Here is a 26,245-nt window from a genome sequence, read left to right as displayed (position 1 = left end):
CTCTATCCGGTTTATCTTACTAGACTGTTCAAATCAAATAAAATAAAATGTTACTTGTCACATGCGCTGAATACATCCTTACTGTGAAATGCTTACTTACAAGCCCTTAACCAACATTGCAGTTCAAGAAATAGAGTTAAGAAAATATTTTCTAAATAAAATAAAGTAAAAAATAAAATAAATAAATGAAAAGATAATTAAAAGCGAGTAGCAGCAGTGTAAAAACAAAGGGGTGGGGGGGGGGGGGGGGTCAATGTAAATAGTCCGGGTGGCCATTTGATTAATTGTTCAGCAGTCTTATGGCTTGGTGGTAGAAGCTGTTAAGGAGCCTTTTGGACCTAGACTTGGCGCTTCGGCACTGCTTGCCGTGACGATGCAATCTCAACCACACTGCACACTGCCCTAACCCATCTGGACAAGAGGAATACCTATGTGAGAATGCTGTTCATCGACTACAGCTCGGCATTCAACACCATAGTACCCTCCAAGCTCGTCATCAAGCTCGAGACCCTGGGTCTCGACCCCGCCCTGTGCAACTGGGTACTGGACTTCCTGACGGGCCGCCCCCAGGTGGTGAGGGTAGGCAACAACATCTCCTCCCCGCTGATCCTCAACACTGGGGCCCCACAAGGTTGCGTTCTGAGCCCTCTCCTGTACTCCCTGTTCACCCACGACTGCGTGGCCACGCACGCCTCCAACTCAATCATCAAGTTTGCGGACGACACAACAGTGGTAGGCTTGATTACCAACAACGATGAGACGGCCTACAGGGAGGAGGTGAGGGCCCTCGGAGTGTGGTGTCAGGAAAACAACCTCACACTCAACGTCAACAAAACTAAGGAGATGATTGTGGACTTCAGGAAACAGCAGAGGGAACACCCCCCTATCCACATCGATGGAACAGTAGTGGAGAGGGTAGCAAGTTTTAAGTTCCTCGGCATACACATCACAGACAAACTGAATTGGTCCACTCACACAGACAGCATCGTGAAGAAGGCGCAGCAGCGCCTCTTCAACCTCAGGAGGCTGAAGAAATTCGGCTTGTCACCAAAAGCACTCACAAACTTCTACAGATGCACAATCGAGAGCATCCTGGCGGGCTGTATCACCGCCTGGTATGGCAACTGCACCGCCCTCAACCGTAAGGCTCTCCAGAGGGTAGTGAGGTCTGCACAACGCATCACCGGGGGCAAACTACCTGCCCTCCAGGACACCTACACCACCCGATGTCACAGGAAGGCCATAAAGATCATCAAGGACATCAACCACCCGAGCCACTGCCTGTTCACCCCGCTATCATCCAGAAGGCGAGGTCAGTACAGGTGCATCAAAGCTGGGACCGAGAGACTGAAAAACAGCTTCTATCTCAAGGCCATCAGACTGTTAAACAGCCACCACTAACACTGAGTGGCTGCTGCCAACACACTGACACTGACTCAACTCCAGCCACTTTAATAATGGGAATTGATGGGAAATGATGTAAATATATCACTAGCCACTTTAAACAATGCTACCTTATATAAATGTTACTTACCCTACATTATTCATCTCATATGCATACGTATATACTGTACTCTATATCATCGACGGTATCCTTATGTAATACATGTATCACTAGCCACTTTATACTATACTATGCCACTTTGTTTACATACTCATCTCATTTGTACATACTGTACCCGATACCATCTACTGTATCTTGCCTATGCTGCTCTGTACCATCACTCATTCATATATCCTTATGTACATATTCTTTATCCCCTTACACTGTGTACAAGACAGTAGTTTTGGAATTGTTAGTTAGATTACTTGTTATTACTGCATTGTCGGAACTAGAAGCACAAGCATTTCGCTACACTCGCATTAACATCTGCTAACCATGTGTATGTGACAAATAAAATTTGATTTGATTTGACTTGGGTGACTGGAGTCTTTGACTATTTTTGGGCCTTCCTCTGACACCGCCTAGTATATAGGTCCTGGATGGCAGGAAGCTTGGCTCCAGTGATGTATTGGGCCGTACGCACTACCCTCTATAGCGCCTTACGGTCAGATACTGAGCAGTTGCCATACCAGGCGGTGATGCAACCGGTCAGGATGTTCTCGATGGTGCAGCTGTAGAACCTTTTGAGGATCTGGGGACCCATGCCAAATCTTTTCAGTCTCCTGAGGGGGAAAAGGTGTTGTCATGCCCTCTTCACGACTGTCTTGGTGTACTTGGACCATGATTAGGTGTGGACACCAAGGAACTTGAAACTCTCAACCTGCTCCATTACAGCCCCGTCGATGTGAATGGGGGCCTGTTCGGCCCACCTTTTCCTGTAGTCCACAATCATCTCCTTTGTCTTTCTCACATTGAGGTAGAGGTTGTTGTTCCTAAAGCTAACACTGTGGTGTCCCATCTCCTTTTTTATTTAACCTTTATTTAACCTTTTTTTAACCTTTATTTAACTAGTCAAGTCGGTTAAGAACAAATCCTTATACAATGGTAACAGAAGCAAGGGGCAAAACTGTCAAACCTTTACTATAGCCCACTCTCAATAGCTTGTTCACTTAAAAGGTTGATTTAGCACAAAAAGGCAGTCATTCATATGGACAGGATCCTTCAGATAAATATTCATATTCTTTTCACCTTCTTCTACGGCAGAATTCCACCTAGAATACAGTAACATAGAGAGTGAGTGATTCATGCTGTAATTATCTCCTCACATTCCCCTGAACACATCTCACACACACTCACAGTCTGGAGCAGATTCACTGAACCAGGCCCGCTCACGACAAATTACACCTAATTTCTCCTCGCTGATGAAGAGTCCTGCCACACTGGAGTTCATTCATCAAGCCCAACTATCTATATAAGTCATGACTCTAGCACTCAAATGAGATGGAGCACTTTTAAGGGGCCAGAGAGAGCAGTTTGGTTCAAAACACCAGAGAGAGAAAGGAGAGAAGGGGGATAGAGAGGGGGATAGAGAGGGTGAGAGAGAGGGCGAGAGAGAGGGCGAGAGAGAAGGCGAGAGAGAGGGCGAGAGAGAGGGGGATAGAGGGTGAGAGAGGGCGAGAGAGAGGGGGATAGAGGACGAGAGAGAGAGAGCGAGAACGAGAGAGAGAGAGAGAGATACACACAGAAAGAGAGAGAGAGAGGAATGTGATGATTTTGCATAGAGTGCTCATTACGTGCTACTTGCCTTTGCTGGATGTCAGCTGGCTCTTCAGCTGGTTGTAGCGGTCTGCTTTGGGGGGCAGCGGGGGCTGGGTGTCTAGGCCTTTATCATCCAAGGCCAGGCCATCCAGACTGATCTTTGACTGGAGTGGGGGGAGGACGAAGGGACGAGGAGTTTAATGTGGTCTTTAAAGTCAACAGTAGGTGGAGGAACAGAATGGGGAATAGGTCTAGGGATAGGACTGGGGACAGGGCAGGGTACAGGACAGGGAATAAGGCTAGGAATTAAGTAAAGACACTGACTAGGAATAGTTCAGTTGAAGAGGACTGGAAAAATGACTAGGGGAAAGAAGGAGAATAGGACTGGGAATAAAACTGTGGATAGAACAGGGCATAAGACTAGACAACGAAGACTGTTGTGTCTACTGAATGTACTGAATCTTACTTTAGACCGGAGGATACTGGTGTGGATCCCGTTGTCGCTGACCTTGATGCTGATCTGTCTGTCAGAGATGTCTGGTCTGATGAAGGGGGGCTGGATGGAGACAGGGGGCTTCTTCCTGGGGTCCACACCTGTGTACCTGTATAGAGGAGAGGAGAGACAAGAGTTGACTTATCATATGAGAGTTATGTGACAATGACAGAATATGGCAAGACAGCACAAACAGATCTGGGACTCAGGCTATACGGGGGTATTGGGGGCGGCTTCGATGGCTGATAACGATTAGACCAAAACTGTTTCATCCCCACCCGGGTAACGTCTCTCTGTGGCTTTCTACGCTGTTCATTTTAGCAGTGTAATATCTCCCAAAAGGTATTTTTAATCTGGCTGCTGAATATGCGAATATGCGAAAGTGTGTTTGTGCTGTGCTTGATTTCCCCTTCACTGTTGTTCTACAAAGTGATTCAATTCTCCAAGCCATCTGCCTTCCCCCAGGGGTAGCTGGCTTCATCCAGGCAGAACAGGACACACCACACACATACACACACATAGCCACACATATGCATACGCACAAAAGCACGTACAAGCGTCTCACTTTGGACATTGTCGCAGTTCTGTCTCAGCTGTCCACTCAGAATGATTACAACAGAATTGGTACCGTAGCATCCCCCTGGTCGACCTTTTAATGGTCAGTCTGTCCAGCTCCCACCAAAACCCACACCCCCTTCACGTAGGAATCCATGTCCTCCTTACCTGGGCACCAAGGGAGCACACAGGACATACTTGATGTTGCCACAGCAACCCTGCGTGAAGGGATTTACTCCTCCGCGGAACTTGCCCGTCACCTGAGGAACAGAATGCATTGTTAGAGTGGGAGGAAGAGGAGACCCGAGGCCAGAACACACACACACACACACACACACACACACACACACACACACACACACACACACACACACACACACACACACACACACACACACACACACACACACACACACACACACACACACACACACACACACCTAGAACTAGCTAGCGGATTTGAGTTGGGAAGTGAAGATGCAATGCTGATATTTTGTCCTGTACGATACATGATATAATGTACTGTATGTGAGTGTGTGTCTGTGTCCCCGTAAGTTGCTCTTGGGCGGGCCCCGTCTCACCTGTTCGTTAGTGGTGCGACCTCTGGCGACAAGGACCATATGGAAGCCTGTCAGGCCCATGACTGGAATGAAGAAGAGCCCTGCTATACACATCACCACCAGACTGGGCACACACAGTCAAGGCATGCACACCATTTTCTGGACCCATTTTAGCAGCTGCAAACCAACCAGCACTGCCAACAATGACCGTATGGCTGCCATCAATGGCCGTATGGCTGCAACTGAGCCATTCAGACAACCCTTTTAGAGGAACAGGCATTTCTGTACACAACAATCAAACATTTTCATACTTCACCAGCAGGGATGTGGTTCATCTGTCAAACCATACAAATATGAGGGGTTCCAGTCTAGTGGTCTATCTTAATGCTTAGACACACTTTTCCACCAGGCCCTTCAGAACAGAACACAAAAGGCACTAGTTATGTTATGGGTGAAATAAGACCCGGCTGGCGGCAGTGTGGAAGGATACGTGATGGTAGTGTGCAGCGTGCCCAGCCGCTCCATGTGGTGCAGCACGAACAGTAGGCCGAAGGAGAACACGCCGACCATGTGGATGCTTAGCGACAGCAGGAACAGGAAGAAGTAACGGTAGTTCCTGCGTCCGATGCAGTTGTTCACCCAGGGGCAGTGGTGGTCAAAGTCCTAAGGAGGGACAGAGAGATGGATGGGTGTTAGACGATGGTCATAGGGCAGAGTGGAGATGAGCAAGATCAGACTCTATACTACATGATGAAGCTCTTCGGTGCATTCAAACACTCAACAGAGATGGTTCGATCAATTCCATAACCTCTGATTGCAAGTCAGATTTCTGAGGTCAGTAAGTTGCTCTTGGGCGGGCCCCGTCTCACCTGTTCGTTAGTGGTGCGACCTCTGGCGACAAGGACCATATGGAAGCCTGTCAGGCTTTTTTTTATGAGAATCTAATTTAGCTGCCTTTGATGTCGTTTTTGGTTGCAGTTGAGTATCCACTGAAGAACACTGCATCGTTGGAAGTGGAAGTTGTTTGGCTGACATATAGTAGGCTACCTCACAACCTTCAGTTCAAAGTCAGATTTGACCTCTTTCATGGAGTGTTAGACTGTACATGAAAGAGCGAGGCAGAGCCACATCAGTAGGTTACTGGGGGAAGCGACACAGCTGGAGAATGCCACTTCAAATGGGAAAAAAAAGTTATGAAACCAATATTCTATATTACGTGAATACAGCTTGGATATATGGTGTAAAACATGATGGAAATCCAACAATGAATCATATTGTTCACAGACAGTTGATTTAAAGGAGGTCTTATCTGTGAAAACATACCAGTCAGTTGAAGTGGACACAAATAGCAACAAGGCTAACAGCACATTGTACTGTGAACAGCTGATTACTGGGCGTTTGAGTGCGTGTGGCTTACCTCCACGCAGTTGTCACACACGCTGCAGTGGGAGCAGCGGGGCGGTCTGTAGAAGTGACAGGTGGCACACCACTTCATCCGGACCTGAATTCCCTTGATCTCCACGTTCTTGTAGAGAGGCGCCCGGAAATCATCGTCCTTGTCCTCGTCCTCCTCCGCTGTGCCGCAGGGTGAGAATACACACACCATTAGCAGGAAAGTACACTCACTCACACACACACACACACACAAATCTGATTTATATGATTCCATTTGACAGGGGCAACAGGAGGTAGACTTAAATAAGCTAGCTCCCATGGTTAGCTGTCTGTACAAATGTACATTTTATAGACACAATGCACTCTGTAGCCCACACATTTGGCATTTAAACAAGGTAGTGAACAGTAATGTTTAAAGCCCAGGAGGCTGGCATTCAGAGAATGACTCAAAATCCCATTCCAGCCACACCGCTGGTCATTACACCGCTGGTCATTACACCGCTGGTCATTACACCGCTGGTCATTACACCGCTGGTTATTACACCGCTGGTCATTGCACCGCTGGTCATTACACCGCTGGTCATTACACCGCTGGTCATTACACCGCTGGTCATTGCACCGCTGGTCATTACACCGCTGGTCATTACACCGCTGGTCATTACACCGCTGGTCATTACACCGCTGGTCATTACACCGCTGGTTATTACACCGCTGGTCATTGCACCGCTGGTCATTACACCGCTGGTCATTACACCGCTGGTCATTACACCGCTGGTCATTGCACCGCTGGTCATTACACCGCTGGTCATTACACCGCTGGTCATTACACCGCTGGTCATTACACCGCTGGTCATTGCACCGCTGGTCATTACACCGCTGGTCATTACACCGCTGGTCATTACACCGCTGGTCATTGCACCGCTGGTCATTACACCGCTGGTCATTGCACTGCTGCGGTCGTTCGGAAAAAGTACATTTCCACAGGTTTAGTGGATCTTTGCACAACTAGCCACTTTAGGCTTAGTGAAATATTCATATTTCTATGCGGAGTCTATTGCTCCGGAGAGAGATGGAACGTAACACGTGATGTCTTTCAGTTCATCAAAGAGCCCATTCAACCTGAAGGAGGATCATCACGGGGCTCCTTCTAAATACACATATTACACTCTCCCCCCGTTCAATACCTGGAGGGAGAAGAGAAAGAACAAATACACTCTGAACACACACACACATCCTACTGGGAGACATATCTGTTGTTCTGAGTCTTAGATTTAAAAAGGTAACGGACTGAGAAACTGAATGAAAACATCTCCCTTGCAGCCTGCTCTTTCAAAACAATCCTCAGCAGACATATTAATGAGAGGCTTTATCATCCAATAAACAATAGAAGGCTTTATATTTAAAGGCCTTATATTACAGAATAATATCAGCCTTTATATTTGAACTTGGTAGCCACATTCACTGTACCGGTCAAAAGTTTGGACACACCGACTCATTCAAGGGTTTTTCTTTGTTTGTACTATTTTCTACATTGTAGAATGATAGTGAAGACATCAAAACTATGAAATAACACATGTGGAATTATGTAGTAACCAAAAAAGTGTTAAACAAATCTAAATATATTTTATATTTGAGATTCTTCAAAGTAGATACCCTTAGCCTTGATGACAGCTTTGCACACTCTTGGCATTCTTTCAACCAGCTTCACCTGTAATGCCTTTCCAACAGTCTTGAAGGAGTTCCCACATATGATGAGCACGTGTTGGCTGCTTTTCCTTCACTCTGCGGTCCAACTCATCCCAAACCATCTTAATTGGGGTTGAGGTCGGGTGATTGTGGAGACCAGGTCATCTGATGCTGCACTCCATCACTCTTCTTCTTGGTCAAGTAGAACTTACACAGCCTGGAGGTGTGTTGGGTCATTGTCCTGTTGAAAAACAAATGATAGTCCCACTAAGCGCAAACCAGATGGAATGGTGTATCGCTGCAGAATGCTGTGGTAGCCATGCTGGTTAAGTGTGCCTTGAATTCTAATTCTAAATCACTGACAGTGTCACCAGTCAAGTACCCCCACACCATCACACCTCTTCCTCCATGCTTCACTTTGGGAACCACAGATGCGTAGATCATCTGTTCACTTACTCTGCGTCTCACAAAGACACGACGGTTGGAACCAAAAATCTCCAATTTGGACTCATCAGATCAAAGGACAGATTTCCACCGGTCTAATGTCCATTGCTCCTGTTTCTTGGCCCAAGCAAGTATCTTCTTCTTATTGGTGTCCGTTAGTAGTGGTTTCTTTGCAGAAATTTGAACATGAAGGCCTGATTCACGCACGTCTCCTCTGTACAATTGATGTTGAGTGTCTGTTACTTGAACTCTGTGAAGCATTTATTTGGGCTGCATTTTCTGAGGTGCAGTTAACTCTAATGAACTTATCCCCTGCAGTAGAGGTAACTCTGGGTATTCCTTTCCTGTGGCGGTCCTCATGGGAGCCAGTTTCATCATAGCACTTGATGGTTTTTGCGGCTGCACTTGAAGAAACTTTCAAAGTAGTTGAAATGTTCCGGATTGACTGACCTTCATGTCTTGAAGTAATGATGGACTGTCATTTCTCTTTGCTTATTTGAGCGGTCCTTGACACAATTTGGATTGGTCTTTCACCAAATAGGGCTATCTTCTGTATACCACCCTTACCTTGTCACAACACAACTGATTGGCTCAAACGCATTAAGAAGGAATGAAATTCCACAAATTAACTTTTAACAAGACACACCTGTTAATGGAAATGCATTCCAGGTGACTACCTCATGAAGCTGGTTGAGAGAATACCAAGCGTGTGCAAAGCTGTCATCAAGGCAAACGGCGGCTACTTTGAACAATGTCAAATATAAAATATATGTAGATTTGTTGAATACTTTTTTGGTTACTACATGATTCCATATGTGTTATTTCATAGTTTTGATGTCTTCCATATTAATCTACAATGTAGAAAATAGTACAAATAAAGAAAAGCCCAGGAATGAGTAGGTGTGTCCAAACCTTGGACGGGTACTGTACGTCATACATGATTCACACCAATTACAGAGAAGGTCACAACACTCCTAGAAGCAGGGATTTAGCTGCAGTTTGTGGAGGCAGAAGTTGTACAATTATCCATGTGGCCACAGGCATCTCACTATAGTGGGCATACGTTTCTCTCTGTAACACTCGACCTCTCTCTATAAAACTACTGCTGCTCTCCCCTCGATCTCCATAGCAACCACAGTGAGGAGAGACCAGAAGGACACTGTCATTTCAGGGACATAAACAGTGACCTGGCTGTGCCATATGAGCCCTAGTAATTGTTACCTGTTTATGGGAGGAAGATCATTTCTTAAAGACACGTGCTTATCATTTTACAAGCACAACCACCATACAAGCACGTTACAACCATCAGGTGTAAATGGACTGCATTCAACGATCATTACTAAACATAGGGGCCGGGCTGTCCACCAGGAGAATGCATTGGGGACATATGATGTGCCACAGCGCAGATTATACAGTGGACGACACACACACACACACACACACACACACACACACACACACACACACACACAGTTCCCTTCCTTTACTGTTACTAACAGCTGACTGCAAGTACTGGCAGTCATTTTCCTAAGGCGGCAGCGGACATCTTTAGCCTCGACCAGGGCTTGGTCACTCAGTCACAGGCCTGTATGTAATGCACAGCCTGGTGCAGAGAGGGCACAGTTATTTTCTCCAAAAGGTTGTCTTTTTGAGCTAATGGGTACTGAGAAAACAGAGATGAGAGAGCGAGCGAGAGAGAGCGAGAGAGAGAAAGAGAGAGAGACTCATTTATCTCATACAGACCAATACTGTCAGTGGTAAGGGGCACTGACCTCTGGGGAAGACTCCAGGGTCCATGAAGGTAGCCATGCTGAAGTTGGCCAGCACAAAGAGGAAGACGACGCCATTGTAGAGAGGCACACCGGGGGAGATCGCTTTGGTCAACCAGGGGCACCTGCAGAGGAAAGAGAGAGAGGACAGCCGTTAGGATCCTCCACTCATAGTTCATTCATTATTGACGTACCAAACATGTATGCACACTTGGATGCGCACAAACATGCACGCACAGAGACATACACACACACACACACACACACACACACACACACACACACACACACACACACACACACACACACACACACACACACACACACACACACACACACACACACACACATACACATACACACACACACAAACACACACACACACATATTGTCGAATACCGATAAATACTGATAGAGGCATGTAATCAGCCTTTGAAATTAGGGATGGAGGGAGGGGATGCAAATAGGTGACTGCTGCACGCCCCTCCCCCACCCCATCACCTCAACCACACACACCACCTCACATAGTCTCACCCACACACAGTCAGCAGTGCAAACAAGATTTTCAGCATCTTTAATCCCACGCAAATGGGAAAACAGCAAGCCTTGCAAAAAGGCGGACATGGTGTAAAAGCTGGAATTGCTTCTTCGCCTCTCGAAATTCAGAAATAATAGCAATGGCATCATCAGCTATGCATGGGACAGATCAGATCTCCTCTCAGCCTCAGATATGTCAATGAGAGATGATTACACATGAGGACAGGACTGTACTGGAGTCCAGAGCTGCGCTATACTACAATGTCTAACATTTCCTGGAATTAGAGAGGAAGTTGCAGACAAATAGACTGGACAGGGAGACAGACAAACATACAGTTGGCAGAGGTAGTGTGTTGCTGTTGTGGTTGGTACACACAACCTAACATGCTACCTCACTACATAAGGCTCCAGGGTTTTCCAGAAATCCTGTTTGAAAGATTGCTGGAATCAGGAGGGAATTATCAGAAAATCTCTGAATCCCCAAACTGGGATTTATGGAAAACCTAGTCCAGGACTAAAACCGAATCACTTAGACATTTTGTGTGTCAAGCTTGACTTTATCCACAGGCTTATTCATCATCACGTACTGGGAAATATGCACAGATACCTGCAACAATGCTGCTTTCAAGAATAACAATTCCAATTTTTTAGCACTGCTCTCTTTTTCAATGGATATGTGGTCTGAAATGTCAAGACATTGTATTGACCCAGGAAAGGTCTCTATGCCTCATCGTTTCTGCAGGGTCTCCCTCTAGAGGCCCACCTGAGCCACAATGCAGAGCCGGTTAACTGTAGTCAGCCATAGACAGAAAGTAAGAAAGAAAGACTGGGTTTTATGTGGCTGTAAATGAGTGAGTGGTGTTAGTGTACACAACATTAATAAATTAAATGTCTCCTGGGGGAGGCAGCGGTTTCGAGGAAGCGCCTCTTCGATCATGCCCGCTCGATCAGCGTTACTGCTTTACACACACAGTGCACACATACTGTATATACACACACACACACACACACACACACACACACACACACACACACACACACACACACACACACACACACACACACACACACACACACACACACACACACACACACACACATGCACACAGCAACAAATTCCTGGTATCTGCTCATGGTGACGATCCTCTTTCCTTCCCTGCCTCTCCCTCCCCCCTATGCTCTGTTCAGTTATTCAGAGTGGAGGCTGTACTGTAGGTTGGAGAATGGGCTGCTGTGCTAGCAGGCCTGGGGGAGCATGGCCACAGTCACAGTGAGCTCCAGCCCCCAGCACCCAGCCTCAGCTCTGGGGGAGGGCCAGTCAACCAGCAACAGGGACCAGAATTACCACCTGTATCAGTGCCCATATGAAGGTAATCTCTTCCCACAGCTGCTGTGAGTGTGGTAAAGCAAAGCTATATCATGTGGGGAACACCAAGGAGAGCAGTATAGGGAGAGAGGGAGAAAGAGTCATATAGGAGTACAGTCCACTGGTCGACCCCTGCCTTGCTTTAACCTAACAATAACAATAATAATAATAATGATTAAACATACAGCCTAGAGCTTTACAGTGGTTTAATGTGTGTGACCCAGTTTGGCCTTTGACATAACCCATTGGCAATGGTGTGGGTATGTGTGTGTGTGTGTGTGTGTGTGTGTGTGTGTGTGTGTGTGTGTGTGTGTGTGTGTGTGTGTGTGTGTGTGTGTGTGTATAAGCACCTGTGTGTGTGAGAGAGTGACCCAGCTCGACATTTAACCCCCCCGTCTGCTATAGTGAAACTAACCGTGGCGGTCCGAGTCAAACACTGTCACAGGGTGAGACAGTACAGCTGTGGCCGGCTGGCTAGCTGGCTGGATGGCCTATGCAGATGCAAACAAGAGTAAAACAATCCAGAGCTTTGTCTGTCAGTGCACTGCATGAGGATAGAACACAAACAGCAGCCAGGGATGCAGGGGAAAAGTTAGGTTAGTCAGCCCCACCAATACTAATGATCTCTCCTCTCACATAACAACACCATACAGTACTTAGCCTACTCACTTCTAACAACATGGGTTCAGTTGGGGGGTAACAGAACATAGATTGACTAAGTTCTACCAAATGAACTTGGGAGACATTAGTTTAGCTTCAAATAAATGATCAGGGACAAGTAACACATTTTAGCAGCTGTTCCCCCACCAATAAAATCCCTGGACTACGAATGATGTGTTTTGCCCACAGTGATAAGAACAAGGAGAGAGCCAAACAAAGCACAACCATTTCAGCTGAAAGAGCATTTTAAGAGCCCAGGAGCAGACCACACAATGGGCGGAAAATGTGATTCAGAGACATTTGTTAATTAAGTGGCAACAACGCCAATCACCAGTCTGTTTTACAGTAAACATAGGCACAATGCTAAATATAGCAAGTTGTCAAAAGTTTAAATGAAGTTTTCCCTGCTTTGGCGACTAACTGAACCTATTTTACCTATAACCTCTTGAGTGTAGGGGGCAGTATTTTGATGTTTGGATGAAAAACGTACCCAAATGAAACTGCTTATTTCTCAGGCAGTTTTCTCAGATTTCTCAGAATCTAGAATATGCATATAATTGTCAGATTAGGATAGAAAACATTCTAAAATTTCCAAAACTGTCAAAATATTGTCTGTGAGTGTAACAGAACTGATATTGCAGGCGAAAACCTGAGGAAAATCCAACCAGGAAGTGCCTAAGAGAAACGAATCTCCCTGTTCCATTGCATGCCTATCCTCCATTTAAAGGGATATCAACCAGATTCCTTTTCCTATGGCTTCCACATGGTGTGAAGAGTCGTTAGACATAGTTTCCGGCTTCAAAAGTGACCAATTACATCATACTAGAAGAAGTTAATAAGTTATCATTTTGTAAATTTGAAATGTCAGACAACAAATTGCTAGGTCAGATAACTATGTAGTCCTACTTTTACAGAATGTGTTATTTAGCCTATTAAACACAAGAACTGTTTCAAGTGAACATTATGCAGGGCTGATGCTCGAAAAAGAATGGGAATGATTGCCTACTACATCCATATTTTATTTTTGCAAAAAAAAGTAGTGTTTAGTTCCAGTAGTTAGATACACCACTACATTGAAAAAACAACAAGTGAAAAGACTACCTAGATTATAATTTAGTTCAATTACCACCAAACTACTGCAAAATGTAGTTAAATTATTACTTGAACTACGTGTATTTCACTATTCCCCAACACTGACCAGAAGGAACGTGGACTAAATGATCTGCATTCTACTATTTAGTGAACGGCATGACTTATTTCTATAGCCCATTTTTATTCTCAACTTCTTAGTTAACTATTTATTTAAAAGACAGCTTATCGTCTATCCAAATGCCCAGATCTTTGTAAGCAGGGACATGATTAATGTGGGTACCATCCAAGGTACATATGCGTAAATCATTAGTCATTTACAGTCAACCTAGAGGTTTATTCTAATATGGTTAGATTAACTCTTATAGCATTAAATCATTAGTCAGGCTAGAGGCCCACTGCTGGTGCCAAAAGTGTTCTAATGTAATGAGTCTGGCTCTAGAATCTGCTCAGTGGGCACAGACATAATTTCAACATCTAGTTTGGTTTTAGGTCATCTGTATATGAAGTGTACAAACAATACTCAAGGGATGAACACCACAGCACACATACACACACTCTAGATTCCATCTGCACATATTGGTTTAAATGTGGGAATTCTGACAGCAAGCCATTGCTACATCCAAAGAAAAGCCTGATTCCTCAGAGACCTGGCCATTGTGAGTGTTAATGTGCCTCCCAAATCCCCTCTTAAGCCTCACCTTGCTCCAGGACGGGAACAATGCCCCTATTGAGGTTTACCAAAGGACACAGTGACATCATCATAAACCTCACCCAGTGTCAGTTTAGGGTCAATATAGATATTCACATTATAGAATCCCCCCTACCTCAGCTCAGGGACATAGATATCACATAATAGAACCTAATTTCACTGGCAGACTCCAGTTGGTGTTTGTTAGTATCGTTCTTGCCTATTAAGATGGAGACTTTACAATTAGAAAATTCTGTCTACTGCAAACTGCAATGTCACCCAAAGCACAGAACAATCCCTGCTTTGACAGTCAGTTGATTACGCAGAATCTGAAAGAACATTTCCAAACAATCTAACTGAAATCTTTCTAATAGCAATAGAAAACCTGAAAGTGAAAAGTTCTGAGATCTTAGAGTAAGAATTAGCATAATTATTACACAAACAACACAAATTCTCATTTATTTATTCACTTTGATGGGTGTTGGCGTGATGCCTGATGTGATTAGTTTGTTGTATGGTAGTCTAGCTCTCTAATGTTCTGTTCAGGCACTAAGATATAGATCGGATTCTAGCAAGACATCTATCCCCCACATCCCACAACCATTTGACTACAAAAATCTGGTTGTCAGTTAATTTCCATGCTTTAGATTTGAGCGGAAAACTGCCGGTTTTGAAGCTGCTCTTATCTGCTGGAGTGGTTCTGGGGGAAATGTATAAGCGCAACGTCTGAAACACCATCAAAAGGCAACAGCGTGTCAACCTGGAGTGCTTTCTGCATCCTTTCACCTGAAATAGAAACAGAAACAGCCAGGTATGACTTGCTTCCTCATCCCAACCAACCACTGAGGAGGAAATGTTAGACATCTTAACTACAATATTGGCTCTCTTGTGACTAGATTTATAAGAAAACTATAATCAAATCACAAAAGAATCCTTTGAAAATGTAAATCTAGCTACATCCCCTGCCCATTGTTAGTGAAGGCATTTGAGGGTGGCTCCACTCTTGTGTTGGGCAGAGAGAGGAGCGCTGGTGGGGTTATTGCAGGGCTCCACTCTCCAGTTCACTAATTCATCATTTGCAGAGTGTGCTGGTCCATTGAGGACACAGAGATGTCTGTCTGTCTGTGGGATTTTTGTGGGATTGTTCTCTCATTAATTAAAGTGTTAGTTAGGGTCGTCCCAGTGGGCTGCAGATGGACACCATGTGTTCCTCCAGACTGCCCACTGACCACTTATGTCCTGGGATGGCCAGGCTCAGGCCTCACCACCCTACAATGCCAACCCAGAGGGATAGCCCGGCTCAGGCCGAGCCACCCTATCATTCCACAGGGTTAGTGCCTGCTCTGAAAGTGCCAGTGCCATTCATCAATAACATTGATATAGACCAGGGCCATGTCCAGTGGGGATAAAACTACTGTATTTGAAACGGCGTGGGGTTGTTCAATTTCAAGGTCTGCAGCACAGCACTGATTTTCATATTTTAATCTTTCTCCTCTAATCAGGAACGGATTCAGACCTGAGCGATCAGATGATTGGACTGACTCTCAGGCCAATAAAAAAAAGACCCCTGAATACCCCGGCTACCATAACCTCCTGCAATCTCAATCCCAGCTCTTTCAAATCATCAAATCTCTATTTTTCATCATCTTTTACTTTCTCGTCTCCACCAACAGATCTTTCCCATCCAGAGAGAGGGAGAGAGAGTCAGAGACAGAGAGCGAGAGCATTCACCTTATTGAAGTAATTTTTTACTAGTAATCAAACTCCCACTAACTCTTAGTGCTTAGATAACTGAAGTTTGTATTGGCCCCATAACTGTGGCCCCCTGAGAGCTCGACTCTGCGTCTATAATGGATGCACACTTCTAAGACACACCAGTCTGGGCTCACACACTTCATTAGCATTCCCCACCTACACCAGCGGCTTGGCAGTCAATGGAGACAGCATAGATGTTAAAACAGCCTTTAATATAAATGGGTGACAACGGGTCAGACAAGAAGCAATTCTGCTGATGGGGAGACGAGGAGATGAGGCCAGGAGCGGAGTTTGTTTACTTGCAAGTTAGCTAGATATTTGAAGCTCATTGTTATGCTTGAAATGGCTTTCAGATGAATATAAATGAATGGAAACGGAGCCATTTGAGATCCTCTGGCCGATTAAACTTCCACTTCAGCCATGTAATACTAATGACGGGAGCGGGAGAAAGAGAAAGAAAGAGAGAAAGGTAGAGATAAAAAAGAAAGAGTGAGAGAGATAAAGCGAGAGAGCAAGTGAGAGAGAGAAAGAGAGCGATAAAGAGAGCAAACGAGTGAGAAAGAGAGCCTTGGGTAAAGGCTGCTGTCGCTCTGTGACTAAGAAGCTAAAATGAGAAAGCCTGTGCTGCTGCCGCAGAGAGCACATTGTATTCCAGTGTGAAATAAAAATATAGCACATTTGCATTGAGACTAAATAAAATGCTTTGCACTGTTGCTTTTTATGCCCTATACTTGAATATTCATCAGCAACTTTTCATCAACTCTAAAGAAAAACTATTAAGGAATAAGAATTAAGAAAATAAAATGTAATACTGTGACTTGAGGATATTCAAACTCAAAGTGATTCAGTAATGGAATCTTAATAAGCATTTGTGTGGTAAACTGTTGTGTGATAACACTAGGGATGGGTATCCCTAGATACAGTGGCTTGCGAGAGTATTCTCCCCCGCTCGTATTTTTCCTATTTGTTGCCTTACAACCTGGAATTAAAATGATTTTTTTGGGGGGGGGGTTATATCATTTGATTTACACAACATGCCTACCACTTTGAAGATGCAAAATATGTTTTATTGTGAAACAAACAAGAAACAAGACAAAAAAACTGAAAACTTGAGCGTGCATAACTATTCACCCCCCCAAATTCAATACTTTGTAGAGCCACCTTTTGCAGCAATTACAGCTGCATGTCTCTTGGGGTATGTCTCTATAAGCTTGGCACATCTTGCCACTGGGATTTTTGCTCATTCTTTAAGGCAAACCTGTTCCAGCTCCTTCAAGTTGGATGGGTTCCGCTGGTGTACAGCAATCTTTAAGTCATTCCACAGATTCTCAATTGGATTGAGGTCTGGGCTTTGATTAGGCCATTCCAAGACATTTAAATGTTTCCCCTAAAACCACTCGAGTGTAGCTTTAGCAGTATGCTTAGGGTCATCGTCCTGCTGGAAGGTGAACCTCGTCCCAGTCTCAAATCTCTGAAAGACAAACAGGTTTCCCTCAAGGATTTCCCTGTATTTAGCGCCATCCACCATTCCTTCAATTCTGACCAGTTTCCTGGTCCCTGCCGATGAAAAACATGGGATGGTGGGGGATGGTGTTCTCGGGGTGATGAGAGGTGTTGGGGTTGCGTCAGACATAACGTTTTCCTTAATGGCCAAAAAGCTACATTTTAGTCTCATCTGACCAGAGTACTGACCAGAGTACCTTCTTCCGTATGTTTGGGGAGTCTCCCACATGCCTTTTGGCGAACACCAAACGTGTTTGCTTATTTTTGTTTTAAGCAATGGCTTTTTTCTGGCCACTCTTCCGTAAAGCCCAGCTCTGTGGAGTGTACGGCTTAAAGTGGTCCTATGGACAGATACTCCAATCTCCGCTGTGGAGCTTTGCAGCTCCTTCAGGGTTATCTTTGGTATCTTTGTTGCCTCTCTGATTAATGCCCTCCTTGCCTGGTCCGTGAGTTTTGGCGGGTGGCCCTCTCTTGAAAGGTTTGTTGTGGTGCCATATTCTTTCCATTTTTTAATAATGAATTTAATGGTGCTCCGTGGGATGTTCAAAGTTTCAGATATTTTTTTATAACTCAACCCTGATCTGTACTTCTCCACAACTTTGTCCCTGACCTGTTTAGAGAGCTCCTTGGTCTTCATGGTGCCCCTTGCTTGGTGGTGCCCCTTGCTTGGTGGTGCCCCTTGCTTAGTGGTGTTGCAGACTCTGGGGCCTTTCAGAACAGGTGTATATGTACTGAGATCATGTGGCACTTAAATAAAGTCCACCTGTGTGTTATCTAACTAATTATGTGACTTCTGAAGGTAATTGGTTGCACCAGATCTTATTTAGGGGCTTCATAGCAAAGGGGGTGAATACATATGCATGCACCACTTTTCAGTTATAAATGTTTTTACATTTTTTTAAACAAGTAATTTTTTAAAATTTCACTTCACCAATTTGGACTGTTTTGTGTATGTCCATTACATGAAATCCAAATGAAAATATATTTAAATTACAGGTTGTAATGCAACAAAATATGAAAAACACCAATGAAGATGAATACTTTTGCAAGGCACTGTAACATGCACATGGGGTGTCATTGTTGGCTCTTCAGCTTGATGCAGTTTATAGGGAACATGTTTGTCTTTTCCACAGTGGATGAGCTCCTCAACTGTGTGTTTGTGCCTGCATTTGTGTAGGCCTGCTGGGCATGATGAGCATTATGCTAACACTCAGAGGTGGGTGCTAGGACCACACACACCGTGGCACAGTGGTCCAATTGGTCTCCACATCTATAAAGACTGAGTCAGTCAGGATGAGTAGGTTGTAAAGCAGCAGCAGTATGGGGGAGGATGAGGAGGGTGAAGACAGCACCTTACCTCTGAGCCCGCCAACCTACTTCCCTTAATCTTCTCAGCTTCCCCCAGCCATCCCACTGCCCAATAAGCACCACAAGTGGACTGGGACACAACCAGCCTAGGAGTTACTCACCCCGCATGCACACACACAGACAGACACTAAGCTAAGGACTCTGGGACTAAACACTGGGACTAAAACACTGGGACTAAACACCTCCCTCTGCAACTGATTCCTGGACTTCCTGACGGGCCGCCCCCAGGTGGTAAGAGTAGGCAACAACACGTCTGCCACGCTGATCAATAACACTGGGGCCCCTCAGGGGTGTCAGTCCTCCTGTATTCCCTGTTCACCCACGACAGCGTGGCCAAACACAACTCCAACACCATCATTACATTTGCTGACGACACAATAGTGGTAGGCCTGATCACCGACAACAATAAGAGGAGGGGAGGTCAGAGAACTGGCAGTGTGAGAAAAACGAAGGAGCTGATCGTGGACTACAGGAAAAGTCGGACCGAACAGGCCCCCATTAACATCGACGGGGCTGTAATGGAGCAGGTTGAGAGTTTCAAGTTCCTTGGTGTCCACATCACCAACGAACTATCATGGTCCAAAACACACCAAGACAGTTGTGAAGAGGGCACGACAAAACCTTTTCCCCCTCAGGAGACTGAAAGGATTTGGCATCGGTCCCCAGATCCTCAAAAGGTTCTACAGCTGCACCATTGTGAGCATTCTGACCGGTTGCATCACCGCCTAGTATGGCAACTGCTCGGCATCTGAGCCTAAGGCGCTACAGAGGGTAGTGCGAACGGCCCAGTACATCATTGGGGCCAAGCTTCCTGCCATCCAGGACCTCTATACCAGGCGGTGTCAGAGAAATGCCCATAAGACTCCAGTCAGACTAGGGTCACATAGACTATGTTCTCTGCTTCTGCACGGCAAGCAGTACCGGAGCGCCAAGTCTAGGACCAAAAGGCTCCTCAACAGCTTCTAACCCCAAGCCATAAGACTGCTGAACAATTCATAAATTCGCCACCGGACAATTTACATTGATCCCCTCCCATCCCTTTTTTTGTTTGTTACCTATGCATAGCCACCTACATGTACAGATTACCTGAACTAGCCTGTACCCCTGCACACTGACTCGGTACCGGTGCTCCCTGTATATAGCCTCGTTATTGTTATTGTGTTAATTTTTATTATTACTTTTTATTTTAGTCTACTTGGTAAATATTTTCTTCTTCTTGAACTGCACTGTTGGTTAAGGTCTTGTAAGTAAGCATTTCAAATAACGTTTGATTTGATTTGCTTTTGACACGCGCGTACACACACACACCCTTCATGTAGAGAGACATTCCACTGATCCTCCTCTGTAAGACGCCTGTTTCCTTGATGAAACTAAATACACATCCAGCTGTATGTTATAAACATGACAATCAATCTCTTGATGAAAACCAGATTCCGTTGCCCTGAAGCCAACACACATGATGACCATGTTAGACTGCATCTGGTCTAATCTACCTTAGAGGGAATGACCAATGAGGGCATCTGAGGAATGTCCTGTATTTTGACCATGACCACAGGCTGTGTCCCAAAAGTAGTGTACGATTTAGGGAATAGGGTGCATGGGCCCCAGTCAAAAGTAGTGCACTGTCTAGGGAATAGGGTGCCAGTTGGGACGAACCCAAAGAAAACCCAGAGGTCAATTGGAATAAAGTGAGAGCTTAAGCAGAAGTCCCTGTGGCTTAGCTCTGGCTGGTAAATATGTGGAAGTATTTAGACCACAGTAGCAAGGTCAAATAGTCTCACTGCCCTCCCTGCCACAAGTGTGCTGTAACCCCATATGGGCAGAATGCACCATGGGGGATTCTGCAAATATAGAGACCACCAGCCACACAATTTTGTCCTCTCTCTCTCTCTCAAATTGCCTGACTGACAAATAGGGTGTGAGCCATGCCTGTTGTACATATTTGCATGGCAGAAGTTGGCTTACCTAGCTTCACATTCCTCACCACTCTTATTCTAAACCCAGACTGCAGGCAGTTGTTGGGCCTGCTGCATGTATGGGCCACTGTCAGACCCCTGAGAGCTATATCTGACTAAACCAATGTTCATATTCCATCAATCAATCTTCACGTTACTCAGAGGCCATCATTTAAATAAAAAAAAGTGGAACAAATGAAAAGGCTGCCATGTGTACTGGGTATTTTCCACGTCAAAGTTCTCTTATCTAGTCGTCCGGTGTTCAACAAAGTTCAAAAATAGTTTCACTTTCATTAAAATATAATTTTCTGCTGCTTCCCTGCTCCTACTACTGGGTTGGAAGACTCAGCAGTGTCCTGCTACTGGGTTGGAAGACTCAGCAGTGTGCTGGTTGGAGGACTCAGCAGTGTCCTACTACTGGATTGGAGGACTCAGCAGTGTGCTGTGCAATGCTGAGTTCTCCAACCTAGTAGCAGGAGCAGGGAAGCAACAAGAAATTATATTTCAGTGAAAGTGAAACGATTGACTGCTACTCTGTGATGCTGTGACCTTTGGCCCAATGCACAGGGCCCCCCCCCCCCCTCCTCCCCCCACTCTTATCCCTCCAACTCCCTGCCTCCTCTGACACAATCATGACTGTTATGGATTTTATCTCCCAGTGACATCTGCGAGCCATTCCGTGCAAGCGAACAAGGTCAGACCAATTCTCCAGTCACATCCTGCAGGAAGCTGAGATTGAGCAGGACAGGACTGCCCCTGCAGTATACACTCTCCAATCTCTCATACTGGCCGCTAGCAGTCTGTAGCATACTTAAATACTGTGTTTATGTAGTACAACTGTAGAACAGAGGAGATCAGAATTAACTGTCTCTCTATGATAGGAACATCACGATGGAGATGTTAATCAGTGTCTTTCATGCACAAACAAACCACAGTCATGATGAAATCAAATCAAAGTTAATTGGTCGAGTACACAGACTTTAATCGCACCTGCAGCGAAATGCTTGTGTTTCTAGCTCCAACAGTGCAGCAATACCTAGCAATTCCAAACAATACTCACATAATCTAAAAAGTAAAAGGAAAGAAATAAAGACATCTCAGAACGAGCAATGTCAGAGTCTGGAATATATATACATTACATGACCAAAAGTATGTGGACACCTGTCGAACATCTCATTCAGAATCATGGGCATTAATGTGGATTTGGCCCCCCCTTCGATGCTATAACAGCCTCCACTCTTCTGGGAAGGCTTTCCACTAGATGTTGGAACATCAATCAGCCTTTTAAAATGATAAACTTGGATTAGCTAACACAACGTGCCATTGTAACACAGGAGTGATGGTTGCTGATAATGGGCCTCTGTACGCCTATGTAGATATTCCATCGAAAAATCTGCCGATTCCAGCTACAATAGTCATTTACAACATTAACCTTGTCTACACTGTATTTCTGATCAATGGGTTATTTTAATGGACAAACAAATGGACAAAAACAAGGACATTTCTAAGTGACCTCAAACTTTTGAACGATAGTGTACGCTGCTGCTACTGTTATGTTCTGCCATTTTATTCCTAGTTATATGTACATATCCACCTAAATGACCTCGTACCCCTGCACATCGACTCAGTGCTGGTACCCTGTGTACATAGCCAAGTTATCGTTACTCATTGAGTACTTATAAATACGTGTTTTACTTTTCTATTATTTCTCTATTTTCTTTCTCTCTGCATTGTTGGAAAGGCTCCATTAGTAAGCATTTCAATGGAAGTCTACACCTGTTGATTCTTACAAAGAATGTGACGAATAACATTTGATTTGATTTAATGAACTGTTCATCCATCAGCTTAATGTATACAAAAGAGGCCATGGCCTGCTAGCAGGAGCAGAAGAAAACACAGGGTGGGGGTTGACACTGTCAGACAGACGAGTGAAGAGTCTACTAAAAATCACTGACGTTCACCCTTCATCTCTCTCGTTTCTCAAGACAGACAGACTTAAATCGCTCACTCGGAAAAGAGCTCCACTCAGAGAAAGCAGAACCCTGGTCTGCGGGTGATACGAGGTTACTGATGGCTGATTCTTTGGCTAGGCGAAGGAGTGAACGTTGCGATGGAGGGCCAAGCTTTAGGACACAGGAGACAGCTCAATGCAATGTAGCTGCAGAGTGAGAGAGAGAGAGGGATGGAGGACTACACATCCACATTGAGCAACACCTTAAGCCAAGCCAAGCGCTCAATACTGGTTTAATATAGGCCTACTCTACAGGATGTATATATTTTTTAAAGAGGCAATTTATCTTTATTAGATCTTCGTTAGATCTTTATTCCTTTATAGTGGATTGATCACGGTTTGATATACTGTAACAGCGAGGATTATCATATTTCAAAAGACGTTTAACGGGAGATGCAGATTTTGCCCTGGAATATGGAATACAGCCTATGGTATAATTAAACACTTATATGTGTTTAACCATATGAAGCTAATAACACCATCATTTCCAGACCTCGCTCTAAACACCCACCCTGTGTTAAATAAAGGTTCAATTAAAAAAATATATATAAAATGTGGAAAACAGATTTAATTCACTCTCAAGGATACAACACTGTGTTAAACCACTAATATCCTCATTGCTCGACCCACACTCCCACAATGAAACACTAGATGATGTTCTGACGGTCTCTGGCAGGCCCACTACAGCCCTGTAGCGCTGGCCCCATAACCAAACCAAGCCCTAGCCCCCCGTCCACATGCCTGGGTTGGGCTGGAAGGAGCCTGGGTGTTGGCGAGAGACAAAAGAGCCTCTTCCTCCATCCATGGTGGTGTTTTTGTCTTACAGTAACATTATACTATGCTGTTATATTCAAGTATGTTATGTAGTTCACCGTCATGATGTGACCTTGCAGACATTGATTCAGTTTTGATCTAACTTCATTAAATGTGCACCATTATCCTGAGTAGCCTGTTCTCTACTCGTGGAGAACGCGCAGAACGGGATACGCACAGTCGCAGGAGCTTCACTCATAAAAAGGCGGAAACAGTCACTCGGAAGGAAGAAATTACTGCTAGAACCTCCCTCCACCAACATCAGGCCATTCCGTGTTGGCTCTTCATCCATCATGAGTCCTGAGCTAAGGCAGGTGCATTCCCTAACCCTCCCCAAGAGAGACAGACAGTCTCTCTCTCTCTCTCTCTCTCTCTCAAGACACACACACATCCAGCCCTGGGGAGGATTGCACACAGACACACAGCGAGAAGGATGGGAGGTATCAAAAGAGATTGGGGATAGCAGCTCTCTGATATCATTTTCCTCCACTCTCGTTCCTCTCCACACATATGCAGGCCTTATTTGCTGAGTACGCGTTACATGCCATTGAAGTAAGGGTCACATTGGGGAACAAAGCAGTCCTTTGACAGAGCGAGCTGCAACAAGACACATCAATGACTCCATTTAGCAATTAAGCCTGGCAGTGTTGGTATGGGAGAGCTCCCAGGACTGCAATGTTCCCTGTTTCCTCAATGGAAATGCAAAGGATAGGAGAAGGGGTTTGTTTGGTGGGAGACAAAAGGGGTGTGTCAATAAACAGAGCTGGCACAGGATATTCTCTCTCTGTAGTCCAGAACCACAGTCAGTTACACTGAGAAATGAAATGACAACACATATGTCTTTCCCTATTCCTAGCGAAATGAACTTTTATTTTATATCAAGGGAGCCCAATTGAAACCAGGGTCTCATTTTCAATGGCGCCCTGAGACCATAAAGTAAAATATAAACACATATAACTAGATACAATAACAAGTAAATTACATTAGAACATCACTAACATCACAGTCATCTTAAACACGTTTGATAGTGAAGTGCTTCAATATGTGACAATATGTTAAGTACCAACCTTTATTTTACTAGGCAAGTCAGTTAAGAACAAATTCTAATTTTCAATGACAGCCTAGGAACAGTGGGTTAACTGCCTGTTCAGGGGCAGAATGACAAATTTTGTACCTTGTCAGCTCGGGGATTTGAACTTGCAACCTTTCGGTTACTAGTCCAATGCTCTAACCACTAAGCTACCCTGCCGCATGTATTGCGTGTATCATCTCTGTCAACAGAGCTGGATGGATGGAGTTGACACTCATCTCTCCACTATAGCTCTGTTAATAGGGCATATATCTGCAAGGCCACATATACAGTACCAGTCAAAAGTGTGCAAAGCTGTCATCAAGGCAAAGGGTGGCTACTTTCAAGATTCTAACATTTTAAATATATTTTGATTTGTTTAAACACTTTTTTGGTTACTACATTATTCCATATGTGTTCTCATAGTTTTGATGTCTTCACTATTATTCTACAATGTAGAAAATAGTAAAAATAAAGGTGTCCAAACCTTTGACTTTTGTATAAACCCGCTGTTACGTTCGTCGTCAGAATGAGGAGACCAAGGTGCAGCGTGGTAGGCAAACATCTTACTTTTATTCAAATGAACACCGAAAAACAACAAAATACAAAACAAACGTAAAGTTCTGCAGGCTACCACAAACTAAGGTGGGAAAAAGGCTGCCTAAGTATGATCCCCAATCAGAGACAACAATAGCTGCCTCTGATTGGGAACCATACCAGGCCAAACAAAGAAATAGGAAACCTAGATTGCCCACCCTAGTCACACCCTGACCTAACCAAGATAGAGAATTAAAAGGATCTAAGGTCAGGGTGTGACACCTGCCGTGTCTGTCTGTTGAAACGTAAGAGGAATGGATTACACAGAGGAGCATAAATACATGGCGGTGGTGGTGGCAAGAGGAGAAGACATGATACAGCGTTAGCAGTCAGTCCCTACCTCTACTCATTGGCTCTAACCCGTTAAGGTTTGCAGATCTGAACATTCTGGAAAGGTAAAAGCAGGGTAATTGTGGATCTTCAACCATATTGCTTCCAACTTACAGACTGCAAACAGTGAAGGGTTAGGGCCAAGGGGAAGTGGTAGGGAGGGAATTGGGAATTACTGGCTGTTTAGTATGGGAGTCGGAGAATGGACTGGCCATGCTTGCCTCTAAAAGCCTGGTTCCTGATTAAAATGATTACTGTGGATGCCTCTAGATGAAAGACATGCTTGGGTTTGATAAGCACTTGGGTTTTACCATCTGGCCTGCGAGGGGACTTTATTATTCCTCAGACAGGCCAGAGAATAGTGACTCCTAAGGAAGTTGTGGAGCAATATGTAGCTAAGGGCCAAGGCTGAGATGCTTAGGGGCCCACCACCACTCTCCAATTCACAATGGCACCC

At 44.7% G+C, this 26,245-nt stretch overlaps 1 protein-coding gene across 1 annotated transcript in view; it reads right to left on the bottom strand.

The window, feature by feature from the left end:
• Positions 1-26,245, bottom strand: part of LOC110525848 (palmitoyltransferase ZDHHC8B) — an 80,156-nt gene that overhangs the window by 4,904 nt on the left and 49,007 nt on the right. The window contains exons 2-8 of the mRNA XM_036979983.1: positions 10,048-10,169; positions 6,168-6,325; positions 5,241-5,413; positions 4,772-4,874; positions 4,359-4,450; positions 3,609-3,744; positions 3,189-3,306 (exon numbers count right to left, since the gene is read on the bottom strand). Coding sequence (XP_036835878.1) covers positions 3,189-3,306; positions 3,609-3,744; positions 4,359-4,450; positions 4,772-4,874; positions 5,241-5,413; positions 6,168-6,325; positions 10,048-10,169 — 902 coding nt within the window. The remainder of the gene's footprint in view (positions 1-3,188; positions 3,307-3,608; positions 3,745-4,358; positions 4,451-4,771; positions 4,875-5,240; positions 5,414-6,167; positions 6,326-10,047; positions 10,170-26,245) is intronic.

Source organism: Oncorhynchus mykiss, chromosome 6 (genome assembly GCF_013265735.2).
Source record: "Oncorhynchus mykiss isolate Arlee chromosome 6, USDA_OmykA_1.1, whole genome shotgun sequence".
In the NCBI taxonomy this organism is placed as follows: domain Eukaryota; kingdom Metazoa; phylum Chordata; class Actinopteri; order Salmoniformes; family Salmonidae; genus Oncorhynchus; species Oncorhynchus mykiss.
The sequence above is the reverse complement of the archived record's forward strand: the minus strand, read 5'-3'. Positions and strand labels throughout refer to the sequence as shown.